General features: G+C 44.9%; 1 protein-coding gene across 7 annotated transcripts in view; it reads left to right on the top strand.

Moving 5' to 3' along the window:
* The window catches only part of MORC2 (MORC family CW-type zinc finger 2), a 39,931-nt gene extending 38,475 nt beyond the window's left edge, over positions 1 to 1,456 (top strand). For 3 of the 7 annotated variants that reach the window (XM_082417268.1, XM_082417267.1, XM_082417264.1), the window contains one exon: positions 1,211 to 1,455. In XM_082417268.1, the coding sequence (XP_082273394.1) occupies positions 1,211 to 1,279 (69 nt within the window). In that variant the 3' untranslated portion in view covers positions 1,280 to 1,455. Of the gene's footprint in view, positions 1 to 22; positions 116 to 1,210 lie in introns of all 7 variants that reach the window. The other 4 variants (XM_082417263.1, XM_082417262.1, XM_082417266.1 and 1 more) reach the window with 4 other exon arrangements.
* The last annotated feature ends 13,596 nt before the right edge of the window (positions 1,457 to 15,052 follow it).

Raw genomic sequence — 15,052 nt, 5'->3', positions numbered from 1 at the left:
GCTCCCTTCTCCCCACTCACAGGAATCTGTGGTTCCACCCCTGGCTGCACAGCATCCTGACCAGGAGGGCTGGAGGTGGTGCGGCTGCCTGGGCCTCATCCCAGCCAGACCCACGGTATCAGACTTTTGCCCTTGTTTAGACATTCTGATATACAACCTGGTTTGAGAACCCTCCAAGTCATAAAACAGAAAGACATTCTCACTTTTCCAGATGACGCCCAGATGGGATTAGGTAGCCCAGAAGCAGGGAGCGCCCTGTAGGGTCTCAGCCCTTTATCCAGGCAGTAAACATTGAGGACAACTGCTCTGTGCCTGTCCTGTGGACTCTTGGTGAAGCAGACAGGCAAGATAGGGGTCCTGCTCTCATAGCCCAACAAGTGGAGGAGACAGAACTACTGTTGGCGGGAAGTGCTGTGAAGTAAATACGAGAGAGACAGAAAACAGGGATGCCACTTTACTAGGGTGTTCAGGCGAAGCCTCTCTGAGGAGGTACTTGAGCTGAGGGCAGAACCCAGTCACGCAGGAGTGGGATGTGAGAGCTCTGGGGAGAGGGAAGAGCAGGGCCCGAGGCCTAAGGCAGGGAGATGTGGGCGATAGAAGAAGCAGGGCCCTGTACCAGGTGGGAAGTCCCTGGAGGGTGTGGCTCTAAGATGTTTGCAATCTAAGACATTTACTCTGGTTGGTTGTAGGAGGGCCTGGAGGGGGCGGAGGTTAGAATCCGGGACTCCAGTGAGGAGGTTCCCACAGTTGTCTGGGTGAGAGATTCTTGCAGCCTGAACCTTGGATGGTGACAGTGAGGAGGGAGAGAAGTGGGCAGATTTGTTGTAATGTCTTTGAGGGAAGGGGAGGAAACAAGGGTGATGGTTCTGGTTTGTCTGAGCCCCTGGGTGGAGGGCAGGCGGTGGTGGCCTGTACCAAGATGGAGCAACTCGGGGTGGGTGGTGCCGTTGAGCTGTTGGATGTTTTGAGTCTGAGAAGCCTGCAGCATGGCTAAGGCAAGCTGGGAACTTGGGGTAGAGGCAGGGCAGGAGCAAGAAATCTGGGCGTCATCTGTGCACCGAGGAGGGAGGGGGTGGATGATCAAGAAGGGACAGGCCTGATAGCCAGGGTGGAGGAGCGAGAGGAAGGGGCACGGGCTGCAAGAAGCGGGGGGAGGCGGGCCCCCCACCACCTTGTGGACCCCGGCTGACCCTGCCCTGCTCTGTTCCAGGACATAGACATTAACACAGATGACGAGCTGGATGCCTACATCGAGGACCTGATCACCAAGGGGGACTAAGAGGCCTGGAGCCAGAGATCAGCTCCCCTGCCCCTCAAGGCAGAGCTCCTGGGGGTGGAGTTTCATTTATGGGTTGATGGACTTACCTTGGTTTGACTCACATGGGATATTTGTGCTTTTGGAGGGAAAGAGACTGATTCTTTGAATCGTCCTCTCTAAGTTTATAAATATTTATTTTTTAAAAGAAACAAGATGCTCTGCCTGCTGTGAGACCATACATTCTTTTGGTGACTCTTGCGCAGAGGACAGAAGCAGGACGCCAAGTCTGAGCTGCTTCTCTTGGCTCCTGTCTCCTCAAGGTGTGGTGAATCCAGTGCCGTTTGGAAGTTGGGGAGGCTCCAGGGGCAGGGCTGGGGGAGGGACAGGGCCCCCCAGGCTAGTGCTCCCCCAGGAGCTCCAATCCAGGGGATCCCCACAGGGCCACGGTCAGGAGGAGGCTCGGCGCTGAGCAGCTCCCTGTCTCGTGGCTCCTGCCTCAGGTCGGGGATGTGAGTGGTGGCCCAAGTGGTCGGTCTTGGCTGTGGCACCGTCCAGACAGCTTGGGGAAGAAAGATCCTCCTGTTCAACTTCCCCATTCACCACCTAAGTTCTCCCTGCTGGAGAACTCACAGTGGACAGTGAGGTTTCCTGCCTCAAACACTTGAGTCCAGGTTGTGGCGTGGACAGATCCGACTCTGGTCAGACTGCTGACCTGGGTAACACACTGAATGTTTGAATTCCAAAGGATTCCCTTTAGGAAAGGACCATGTGTGTGAAGGAGCCCCTGTGCTGGTTGGTGGCAGCCTCGTCTGTGGGTGTGGCAGGGTCCTAGGGAGCGCATCTTCCTCAATGGTCCCGGCCATCTGGAGAGCCTGGCACTGCTTTTCTCTTACTGCGTCCCCCCTGTCTGGCCCCACCAGGCCCAGTCAAGGTCCCTGCTTTGGGGCAGATGGGAGGAGGGGGTCACTGAGCCACAGGGACTCCAGAGGTGGCTCTGTAGGAAGCACACCATGCCTTCCTTCCCGCCTGGTCACAGCCTCATAACAGCTGTGTCTCTCAACTTCTCAGGGTCAAAGACAAAGGCAAGAGTTGCTGAATTTTCTCTTTAAGGGCCATTGGAAAAATTCTGGTTTGATTTCTCCCGACTCTCTTCTTCCCCCTTTATTTGGGGACTTTGGGTTTTGTGAAGGCACAAGAACTATGGTCTTGTGCCACTGGTCTGCGATTCAGACCTCTCGGTGTGTTTCCAGCATCTACCCACCTCTGGTCAGCAGTGGCCACGTGCTGCCCCGTGAAGACTCCAGTAGGCTGGGAAGCGCTGGCGAGGGAGGCAGGCCCCATGGGAATCGGAGGTCTTTACCCACTTGTGCACGTGGCCAGAAGCACCTGTGACTTGTGGGTTTGGGACTTCTCCAAACCACATCCCTGGGCAAGGGCTCTTTGGGGGAAATACCAGTCAGAGAGGCCCTGACCTCTTCCTCTGGAAGATTTGCTAAGAGTCTTAGGGCTTCTTGAGCTGGTGGTTCCTCTCCTGTCCAGCTCGCTCTCTTCATCACAGGCAGCATACGGTCCATTTTTGTCCCCAAACCTGCTGTTTTAATCTAAGTGCAAGCTGGTTCTGCATTTTTACCAGAGGGTAATACTGAAGTTTTTTATTTACATACCTGTAATCAAAATGCAATACTATAAACTTTCACTGGTGAGACTCCTGAACTCAGTCTGTTTTCTTCTCTTAGTAAAATCCAGCACCTTCCTCCTCTTCATTCTTTCCACCACTGTGGCTTTAAACTGTCTTCAGATTCTTCCTCATCTCCACCATCTTGTCTTATGTCTTCACCCTCCTGGACACCCATAGAAACTGAAATACTGAATTTCTTAAACATTTTAGTTTCAACTTCTGGGCGTTCCCACTTTGCTGTTTAAATCCAACCAACCACAGCGGTGCTGAATGCAGCCTGCTTCTAGGCAGAGCTCCTTCCATTCTGGGTGGGAAGATAAGATGCAGGGGTTCCTCCCCCTTCCTTGTCCTGGATAACTAACCTGCTTGGAATTGTCTAAAACTTGGGAGAAGAAGATGGTCTGGCGGGTCTGTGGCAGGAAGGTCCTGAGTTCAAGGCGGCAAGAAGGTGAATGAGTGCAGCGACCCTTGTTTTTAAGGAGTGGGAGGGATGGGGACTTTGGTGCTTTTTGTTTTTTTTCAAGTGACACATGCACATGGTAAAAATTCAAACAGTACGAAAGACTGGACCATGAAAAGGAAGGCTCCCTCCTCCCCACCCCCCCGCCCCCCAATGCTCATTCTCCCTGGAAAGAGTATCCGTCCTGAGCACACAACTACACATCTACTGTTCTGTTTCTGCCTGTTTCTCACTTAGTAGATCTTGGGACTTGTTTCTGAAGAGCTCACACATGGATCTACTTTATTCTTCTGAACAACCACATAGCATTTCATCGTCTTGGATGTACTGTCATTTAGTGGTCCCATTTATAGAGATTTTGGTTTTTAAGGTTTACGAAAAGTGCTGTGATGAGTGTGTGTGTGTGTATACATGTGTACTTAATCGTTAACTCAGATCTGGGTTTATACAGGGTTAAGTTCCAAAGAGAGAAATGGCTGTCGGACGGTGGATGCATTAAAAATTCTAAGATACATTCCAGAAAAGACTTCCCACTTTCAACTCCCACCAACAGTATTTACCTTGCCCCTCACCCCCACTTGCCTGTCTGTAGTCTGTTCCATCTGAACTGTTTACTAATCTGAAAGGTGAAAAGTGACGGATTTTTGAGTTGGTTTGAGTTAATTTACGTGAGATAGAACATCTTTGTTGGCCGGTTGTGTTTCTCTCTGGGACACAGCTGTAGTTCTGAGTCTTGGGGTAGGGACTTTGTAAGTCAGATGAAAAACAAGGGGCAAGTCCTCAGGGAAATGTTCAGCTTATATCACCCCTCAGCCCCTAAGTGTCCCATGGATTTAGCATTACAAACCCCACATCAATACTGTATTACTACGTCAGGACAAGGGTTTGACATTGTTTACCAAAGGAAGGCATAGGTTAATAGGCTGAGAGAAACTTCTCTGGTTCCTCCTGTGTGAGTGGCACTGCTTTTTGGCTCCTCTTGTTAGGTCCAGTTCCCCTTGAAAGACATGACTGTCTTTTAGACCCGTGGTTCAAGCAGCCCTGGGCAAGCATCCACAGCTCTACAGACCAATCCGTGTTAAGACTGATAGAGCTCAAACTTCTTTCCCTTTTACACAGAACACAAGATTTGGGCTGAGCGGGCCGTGCCTCCACTGGCTACTCGTCCCCGATGTAAGGCTGTCCTGCATCTGGGCCAGGCTGTAAGGGACCTGTTGGCAGTTGCCTAGATGCCTGAAACATCCTCAAAATTCCACTGGAGGATTCTGCCCTTTGCTGGAGATGGAACCTCTGAGGCTTCCTTTGGAACGGCCACATTGCTCTTGGTTCCTGAGCAGGTGGACAGCCAGCTTGGCCACAGGAGGCAGAGCTACAAAAGAACATGCGTTCTCTGCTGCCATGTTTGAGGCCTCCAACTGTCCTCAGCACTGCTGGGGGCACCCTCTCCATAGTGAGCAAGACACAGACTGGACAGAGGAAGGGCCTGGCGAGGGACAATCCCACTCAGCAATGAGCCCAAATGTTGCCAAGCCTGTTTTTTAGTCTGGCAGTTTTCATGGCAGTAACTTGGAATGTGCCAGGCCCAACTAGGACCCCTGGTGGATCCTGCAGAAATTTCCTTCTTTCAGCTCACAAGGCCTCAGACAAATCACTGCCTATCCTGGGTCCCCTTTTCCTCCTCTAAAATAAAGGCATTGGATGACAGTAGAGGTTTTCTGGCTTAGTAAGTCGTAGTTCTCCACCAGAAATTTATCCAGAGGCCCATACCGACGGTTGGAATGGGGCCCCAAAGCCCTTGCTGCCCTGACCCCTTATCTTTGCTTCCAAGATTCACTGGCCCCACCTGCTACCTGTAGGCCTTCCACGGCCTACTCATTGGCCCTCGTGGGGTGTTACCCTATGGCCTTCTGGCCTTCTAACCGTCGGCCCACTTCAGTATTCCGAGGTGAGGAGGGCGGGTCTTCCATCCAGCTGCCTTCGGTCCACAAAGCAGGTTGCCCCTGCTACTTCCCGGGGCTCGGGCTTTCTCAGCAGCTTCCAGTCAGGGCCTGGAGATAGGGGAGCCCATGCCACTGAGGCCAGCCTGGACCAGGGACAGGGGGAGGGTCTGACGGACACATCCCTCCTTTCTTGTCCCCTCTGGACTCTGCTGAGATGCTTCCATGGGACTCTCTGGGGCCACTTCCTGCCCGAGCAACTGCGGTTCTCGGGAAGCTGTGGGCGGCTCTAACCCACAACTTTGAATTTACGGTCCTTTCTTCCCCACTTCTTACTCTGTTGAAGCTCTGGGTTCTCACTCCCCTCCCCATTTCCCCACCATTTAAGCCAGTCTGGCACTAGCTGGGTTTGGGGGTGCTGCGATGCGAGGAGAACCCCTAGTTGTCAGAAGGAAGAGTTTTGAGTTCCTCACGCTAAATCATCAGCTACCATAACACAGCACAAGCCCGGGGACTGGCTGCAAACTCTCACTTGGCCCAGAGGACACGTCCAGGACCCGGCCCTCGGCCATCTCTCTCCAGAGGCTTTGGGGGTGTCCAATGCTCAGTCCCATCCGGGCGCCTGCCTTCTCCCAGGTCGCCCATCCCAACCTCCTCCAGACCCTCAAGGCAGGCGCGCAACGGCGCCTGCGCGGTGCGGCGGCCTGGCTCGTGGTCTGTGCCCAGCGCATGCGCCCTGGGAACGTCGCGAGCCCGCCTACGTGCCCGAGCCCGTGTGGGCGGGCGTCCGAGCCTCAGACGGGGTGAGAGTAGGGCGTCGTGAGCAAATCCGGGTGTACAAGGCCCGCCCAGGGCCCAGCTTGGGGGTGGAGGCCTCGAGGGTCCCACATACTAGGGCCAGCGGAAGGAAGGCCTTGGGGATCCAGTGTCCGGCTCAGACCCCAAGCAGAGAAATGGGTAATTTTTTCCGCTGGAGTCTGCGTATTAAGCCCGGGCACAGGTGAAACGTTTTACCCGGTTGTTTTCCAACTTTTTGTGGTCACTACAGAAAACTTTTTGGTATAAATGTCCTTGATGGTGTGGTGCTTTTACGTCTGCAAGACAGAGGACCTGGGAAGGAAGCTGCATGTTTTACATTTTGAAATACCCTTTCCAGGTAATTTCCCCTGAAGGTCCAGCTCGCTGACGCTCGGGACCTGAGGCCTCTTGGGTTTCACGACCTCGGCTCACAACTTTCTTTTCTGCTGGTTTGTCTGTCCTTGGCCTGGTTTATGGTGTTTCTTGAAAGGTTTTGGGGTTTCCTATCATGTTTAAGAAAGTCCTTCCCCCTCTACCCACCCGCAAACATTCTTCTGCATTTTGTTGCACTGTATTAAAGTTTTTTGTGTCAACCTCCACTCCCTGTGGGAAATATTTTAGTATCTGCGGTTAGGCAGGAGTCAGACTTTGGTTTTGGTTTTTCCAGATGGAAATTCCCTTATGCCACCCCCATTTATTAAACGAACCACCTAGGTCATTATTTATATTCATTCTATTTGGTTTTGGACCTGTTGGGCTTGAGTTGACCCTTACATATGTCAATGGAGACAGCCTGTTACCAGCTGGACAGGCGATTCCGACGAGAGGGGTGAGGTCCTAGCTGAAACTAGCTTTGGGGGCGTCATTAGCATCTAGATGGATCACTCTCCCTCGCTGTTTTTCTTATTAAAATAGTTTTCCAGGCTATTCTTAGAATTTCTTCTCTCATGAAATTTAAAATCACGTAATCCAGTTCTCTCCCGTCCCTGCCCGCCCCCGCAACAAGTTCCATTGGGATTTAAATTATAATTGCATTAAATTTAGATGTAAGTTATGGGAGAGTTGACATTTTTATGATTTTAAATCTCCCTAGACGATACGAAATGGTTTTACATTTGTTTGACTCCTTTTAGATCTTCCAATAAGATTTTATTTCTTCATATGGGTTGTGTAACGTTCTCATTTTATTCCTGTTTTATGGTATTCGTCACTATTGTGAATGGAATTTTCCCCCATCTCTATTCCTGATTATTAATATATAGAAAAGCAAATTGTTTAATATAATTTATTTTCTATCTTATAAACTCTGGTAGTTTTCAAAATAAACTTGTATTTTTAGATAAAATGTGCAAATTTGCCAGTATGCCAGTTTTAATTGCCGAACCTCTGAAACAGTGTTGAATAATTAATTATCCAGTCTTTTTTCTGATGAGGATGGAAATCCACATGTTAGGGTTGAGCAGAATATTGTCTTGGTTTTGGTGACTGGTCTTTAAAGTGTGGAAAGAGTTTTTTCTGTTTTTGTTGATGCTGTTGTCTTGTTTTTTAAATTTGGGGCTTCTGGGACGAAGCCGTGGCTGCCAATCTTGTCTGAGTTGAGCACCAGGGGGCACCAGTTACACAGAATGAAATGTGGGTTGTGAGGCCCCCATCCCCATCCCCCATTGTCAAATGCCTTTTCAGCATCTATTGATAAAATTGTATGGGGTTTTTCTCCTTTAAGCTACTGTTTTAGCGATTATTCTTATTAGACATTGAGCAGCTACAAAAGAATACTGTATAAAATATTTATAAGGTAAGAAGAATATGCAGTGTACATCCATCACCTGGTTTAAGAAAACACACATTGTTATTACTTTATAATCCCTGTGTGCCCCTCCTGGGTCCTTTCCCCTTTCTTCCTTGCTCAGCGGTAACCACAAACCTGAATTCTGTGTTTATCTTTTCTTTGCTCTTCTTATACTTTTACCATGTTGGCTTGTATTTCTAAATAATTGCTTTGTTTTGCCTGTTTTTGAACTTAAATGGACATAACTTTTTTAAAAAAATACATTTATTTATTTAGTTTTGGCTGCATTGCATCTTTGTTGTTGCACGCGGGCTTTCTCTAGTTGCAGTGAGCGGGCTTCTCATGGCGATGGCTTGTCTTTGTTGTGGAGCACAGGCTCTAGGCACGCAGGCTTCAATAGTTGTGGCACGCGGGGGCTCAGTAGTTGTGGCTCGTGAGCTCTAGAGCACAGGTTCAGAAGTTGTGGCGCACGGGCTTAGTTGCTCCGCGGCATGTGGGATTTTCCTGGACCAGGGCTCCAACCCGTGTCCCCTGCATTGGCAGGCGGATTCGTTACCACTGTGCCACCGGGAAGTCCCGGACATAACATTTTATTTACTATTCTGCAATTTGTTTTCTTTTCAATATTATGTTCCAGAAATTTACACATGTTGTTGAGTGTAGCTGTAATTTATTCATCTTCACTACTGTATCATAGTGCTGAATATTATACAGTAATAAAAACAAATTACACCTACAATGGAACATAACACAGTTTTAAAAATCCATGTCTCTATGACTGGCATTTGGGTTGTTTCTAGCTTTTTGCTATTACAGTACATCTGTGGACATTCATGTTTATGTCTCCTGTTGCATGCATAATCCTTGGAGACTTGCTGCATCATAGGCCATGCCCATTTCAACTTTACTAGATAATGCCAAATTCTTTTCAGAAGCAGTTGTATCAATTTACATGCCCATTGGCACTAAGTGCTTCATTCCTCTACTTCCTCACCTACACTTGATATTGCTAGACTTGATTTGTTTTTTGCCAGTCTGAAGGGTGTGTAGTGTTATCTCATTATGGTTTAATTTGCATTTACCTGATGTCTAATGTGTTTGAGCATCTTTTCATGTCTATTGACTATTTGAATTTCTTCTTTGATAAAGTGTTTGCTCAAGACTTTTTCCCATTTTTCTATTCTTTTGTCTTCTTTTTATTGATTTGTATTTTTGTATATTCTAGATACAGGTTCTTTATAAGTTATCTGTGTTGCAAAAATCTTCCACTCTTTGGCATACTTTTTTTTAACTCTCTTTTTATAGTCTTTTGATGAGACGTTCTTAATTTTTTTTTTAAATTTTCTTGAATGAGGTCTTAGTTGTGGCAGGTGAGCTCCTTAGTTGCAGCTTGTGGGCTCCTTAGTTGTGACACGTGGGCTCCTTAGTTGAGGCTCGCTGGCTCCTTAGTTGTGGCATGCGAACTCTTAGTTTCAGCATGCATGTGGGATCTAGTTCTCTGAGCAGGGATCGAACCCGGGCCCCCAGAGCACAGAGTCTTACCCACTGTGCCACCAGGGAAGTCCCTCTTAATTTTAATATAGACTGATTTATCAGTCTTTTCTTTTACTGTTTGCATTTTTTGTAACTTATTTAAGAAATCCTTCCCTATCCTGAGGTCATGAAGATACTGTTTTGTATTGTCTTCTAAAGTGTTTATAGTTTTGTCTTTCACATATAGACCTTTAATCCACCTGAAATTGCCTTTTGTGTATGGTATGAGGTAGAGCTCCAGTTCCTTCCTTCTTCCTGATTGTCCTTACACCCCTTATTGAAGAGTCTTACCTTTCTCATTAATCTACAGCGCAACCTCTCTTGTATATCGAATGTTCATATATGTATGAATCTGTTTCTGGATTTTTATTCAGTTACATTTGTTGTTTCTCTATGCCAGTACCACACTGATTTATTTATTATAGTTTTACAATAAGTTTTGATGTCTAGTAGAGCTGGTCTTGCCACTTCTTCTGCTTCAAGAGTGTCTTGACTATTCTTGGTCCTTTGCATTTCCATATAAATTTTAGAATCATTTTATCAAGCTCCATGAGAAAAGCTATAGGGGTTTCATTGGAATTGATTGTATGTCATCAGTTTGAGAAGAATTGATATCTTTATAAGCCTTCCAAACCATGAAGATGGTATAACTCTCCATTAATTTAGATCTTTCTTTAGTGTTTTTCAAGAAAGTATTGTGATTTTCCCTTTAGAAGTCTTGTATGTCCTTTGTTACTATGTATGTACCTATGTATCCTAGGTATCTGATGATTTTTGATGCTACTGTAAATAATATTTTTTAAAACTTTATTTCCTGACAGTTTGTTGCTAGTAAATAAAAGTGTAATTGATTTTTATATATTGATGATTCTATTTTATCTTTAGATTCTTTTGGATTTTCTATGATACATCATCTGGGAGCAATGATAATTTTGCCAATTCTCATACCTCATGTATTTTTCTTGCCTTGTTGCATTGGCTAGGACTGCCAATACAGTGTTGAATGTAAAGGGTAAAATGGGTACCTTTTGTTCCCCATCTCAGAGAGAAAGCTTTTTTCCCCTTTGGTAGATATCATTCATCAGATTAAGGAAGTTTCTTTCTATTCCTATTTTTAAGCGTTTTTTTTCCTTTTAAATATCATTGATGCATGTTGAATTTTTTCTCAAGTGTTTTCTGCATCCATTGAGATGACCGTTCAGTGTTCTCCTTTAATTTGTTAACATGGTGAATTACATTGGTTAGTTTTTCATAGGCTAAACCTTGCACTTCTGGAGTGATTATAATTTTTCTATATTGCTAGATTTGTTAATATTTTGTTTTGAATTGTACCAGCATGTGAGTGACACTAGTTTGTGATTTTCCTTTCTTGTACTGTCCTTGTTAGGTTTTGGTGACCAGGTTATACTAGCCTCAAGAAATGAGTTGGGGAGTATCCCTCTTGGGATAGTTTCTGTAAGGTTGGTTAGTCCTTGGTCAGCTGTGTCTGGAGTTTTGTGTGTATATGTGTGGGGAGATTTTTTAACTGATTGAATTTTTAAAAGGTTATAATACTATTCACGTTTTTCTAATTTTTGAGTCAGTTTTAAGTTTTACTTTTCTAGAATTTTATCTCAGTTTTCAAAGATGTTGTTACAGAGTTATTCACAATACCCTTAAAATATCTGTAGCATCTCTATCTATGTCCTCTTTTCATTCCAAATATTGTTTTTTGGGTTCATCCATTTTCTCCTTCCATTTTCCTTATCATTAAAGTTTGTCAGTTTTAGTTTTTCTACGAATCAACCTCAGCTTTCTTGGTTCTTTTTCTATTATGTTTGTTTTCGCTTTCATTAATTTCTGATCTTCATTTCCTTATGTGTCCTTTGGGTTTATCCTCATGTTCATTTTCCTACTCAAATTGGATGTTTAGCTCATTATTTAGCCTTTATTCTTTTACAACATGAGCTTTTAGGCTATAAATTTCCCTCTAAGTACAGCTTTATCTATGTCCTATAAGTTTAGGTATATAATATTTTAATTTTTAATTGTATTTTCTGATTTTTGATTTCTTCTTTGATCCATGAGTTATTTTAAAAGCATATTTCTTAATGTTCAAACATGGTTGCTTTTTCTAATTACCTTTTCGTTACTGATTTTGAACTGTCTTCATTGTGATCTGAGAATGTGGTCTGTATGCCAGTCCTTTGAAATTTGCTGAGGCTTGACAACCAGCCCAAGTATGTGGCTAATATTCATAAATGTCCTGTGTGCATTTCAAAAATATGTATTTTGCAGTTATGTGTAATTCCCTGTATGTGCCTGTTACCAGGTGTTAATTGTGTTGTTTGAACCCTTGCTGATGTTTTTGGTCTGTCTGAGCTCTCATTACTGGGAGAGAGATGTTAACATCTTCCATTATGATTGTGGATTTATCTATTTCTCCTTCTGATTGTGTCCATTTTACTTTATTTTGAGATATTACTAGGTGCCTGTGAGTTTTAGAACTCTATGAATTTTACTTTTTATCATTATAAAGTGGCTTTTTATATTTTCTACACTTGATCTTAGCCAAAAGGCCAAGAAGTGATTGCTTTTTTTATTTTCTGAAAGTTGACATCTAGTAATATTTTTTGCCTCAAAGTGTGTCTTGTCTGTTTACTTATGTCTTAGGTGTTTTCTTGTAACTAGCGTATAGTGGGATTTTGTTTTTATTTGATATTTTTTGTTCTTACCCAAAGCATTTAACTTATTTAAATTTTGTGTAATTATTGATATATTGGTTATTTCCATCTTCTTCTTTTTTAATTTTTATTCCAGCTTATCTGCATTCCTTTTTCCTCTCCTTTCCTGCTTTCTTTTAGATTGACTGAAAATTTCTCCCCCACATACAGTGTTTTTCCTCTGTTTTGGAAATTTAGTATTCCTATTCTTCTATATGTTTTACATAATATTGGGTTGGCCAAAAAGTTCGTTTGGGTTTTTCAGTAAGATGGTGTGGAAAAATCCGAATGAACTTTTTGGCCAGTCCAATACTTAACTCATCAAAGTCTAACTCCATGAGCCATTTAATTTTTTTTTTTAATATTTATTTATTTGTTTGGCTGTGCCAGGTCTTAGTTGCTTCACGTGGGATCTTCGTTGCCGTGTGCAGGATCTTCGTTGCGGCATGTGGGATCTTTTGGTTGCAGCATGTGGTCTCTTAGTTGCGGCCTGTGGACTCTTAGTTGTGGCATGCATGTGGGATCTAGATCCCTGCCCAGGGATCAAACCCAGGCCCACTGCATTGGGAGCATGGAGTCTTAGCCATTGGACCACCAGGCAAGTCCCAGTATTGTTTTAATAAGACATTTTGTTAATGTATTTTCCTTTGGTCCCTGAAAGATATTTTCACTAGGAACACTAACATTTTCTCTTCTACTTTGGAGATATCGCTTCATTGTCTTCTGACTTTCTTTGGTGGTCAGAAGACAGTGAACTCTCTAATCAATGCTCTTTCAAGGTATCCCCCACCCAAGTTTGGCTCCTTTTAAAATTTTGTTGTTTTAAAGGTCTTGCGATCTCACTATATTGTATTTAGCTGTGGATGTCTTTTTATTTACCCTGATTAGGATTTGTTGGAATTGACTTTGTATATTGGTGTTTCCTTTCAAAAGTTAATTTTTTAGTCATTAACTCGTCAAAGATTGCTTCTGTTCCATTTTGATTAGACACACGTGGGATCTTCTCACTTTATCCTCCATGTCTCTTAATTTCTTTTTTACACTTCTCACCTCTTTGTGTGTCTGTGTTGCTTTCTGGAAAATTTCCACAGATCTCACTTCCATGTCACCAATACTCTCTTCAGGTGTAATCTGCTATAAAATTATTCATTGTTTTTAGTGATTTTTTTCAATTTCTGCAAGTTCTTTAGTATTTTTGAATGCTTTTTACTCATTTTCAAGCCACCTTTCTGTTTCTAGTAATATATTAAACATGCTTATTTTATATTGTGTCTGTTAATTTTGCTATATTGAGTAGTTTTGTTACGTCTGATTCTGCTGTTATTTCTGTCGGCCATTGCTTATGCCAATGTGTGTTGTATTTCCTTGTGTGTTTGGAGATGTTATACTGTGAGCTGCTCGTTTTCCTTTCACCTTCACATCTGGGGTTCCATAAGGTCTGGAATGAAGGGGAGAACCTCTAGAGAGGATTTGTTTCTCTCATGTGACTGGGGACATTGCCAATTTGGGACCATGCTGTATTCTCTACTAGAGGTTTTATTGGATCATCCTGATAGCATGTATTTGGGCTGTGAAGCCAAGTGAGGGTCTGCTCCTGATAACAGATTCTTAGGGGATTTTTTTTTCTGCTCTGCTTATGACTAACCTTTAAGACAAGCAATTTTCCTTGTATTTTATTATTCTTGATTCACCATTATATTGAAGGTATAGCCCTTGGGGGGCCCAGCTTGAGGGAGATTATCTCAAACTGGATGCCCTATATCAGGCAGGTCATTTGAGGCAGTGAAAACTTAGTTAGGCTCAGTGGGCTCAGTAAATGCCAGTGCTTTTGCCAGTGCTTCAGAGCTCTTATCTCCCCAGATTTCCACACCCACTTAATTTTTGGCCTGAGGATTCCTTATATCCATTCCAGCTCATGGATGCATTTAAGGTGTTTTAAAATTTTATCCAACATGTCTAGTTTTCCACAAAGAAGGATAATCCAGGCATTTAGTCTACCATCCAGAAGCAGAAGTCCCTCTTGAACTAGTTGGTACAATGAATGATTTACAACTAAAAGCTTCCCAATTTTGACCCATTCTTGCATTACTGTGTAAAACCAGCTTGGGAATATGTTTACCAATTTGGGGTATCAGTTTTTTGTATGTGGCTGGATTCTATTTGCTGTTGTCATATTTGGATATATGAAAATTCTATTCTTATATTCCATTCCCTCCCCTGGCAGATCCTCCACTGCCTCCTGGGTCAGGGCTATCCTGGGGTTGCCTCACCGCATGCCCTTCTCTCCAGTGAGGGCGGCCCCTCCAGCACCTCGGCAGGGACTCACCGGTGCCTGCCTCCCCCCAGATGGGAATGTTAAGGCCCTGGAAAGGAAGGAGTTGTACGGTACCAGCCTTGGATCCCACAGCATTGGGGTGTTGGGACAGGTGGCTGGAGCCTGGCTCTGATGCCCCTGTGGTGCCCTGCCCCACTCCATCCTGTCACCTGGAAGTGCTGGCAGTGGGAGGAGGACCCACTGGGCCAGACCAGCCACCCTTTTTCGGGTCCCGGGAGCTAGTGATCCAAGTTGCTTGAGGTCAGGTCATGGTCACTGAGCAACCCTAGACCTCACCAGGGCCAGTGTTCTCTGTGGAGAGTGGTGAGGGCCTTGGCCTGGCCCCAGGCCAAACTGTGACCCTCCAGTAGGTGCCACCTCAGCCCTCTGCAGCCTTCCTGGCCCAGACCCTGTCCCACCAGGTCTTCCATCCCCGGCCCTCCCCATCCAGACCAACCTCCCACTGCCTGCTTCTGGCGCTGAGCAGAACAGAGCCCCACTCTCCTCCCCCATGCCACCTGTGGGCTGTCACGTGCTCTCCCGTGTCAGCCCCGCTCCTCCCAGTCACAGACAGACTCAGGGA

The sequence above is a fragment of the Balaenoptera physalus genome (genome assembly GCF_965194825.1).
Source record: "Balaenoptera physalus genome assembly, chromosome: 12".
Classification (NCBI taxonomy): Eukaryota; Metazoa; Chordata; class Mammalia; order Artiodactyla; family Balaenopteridae; genus Balaenoptera; species Balaenoptera physalus.
This window is presented reverse-complemented; position numbering and strand designations above follow the sequence as displayed.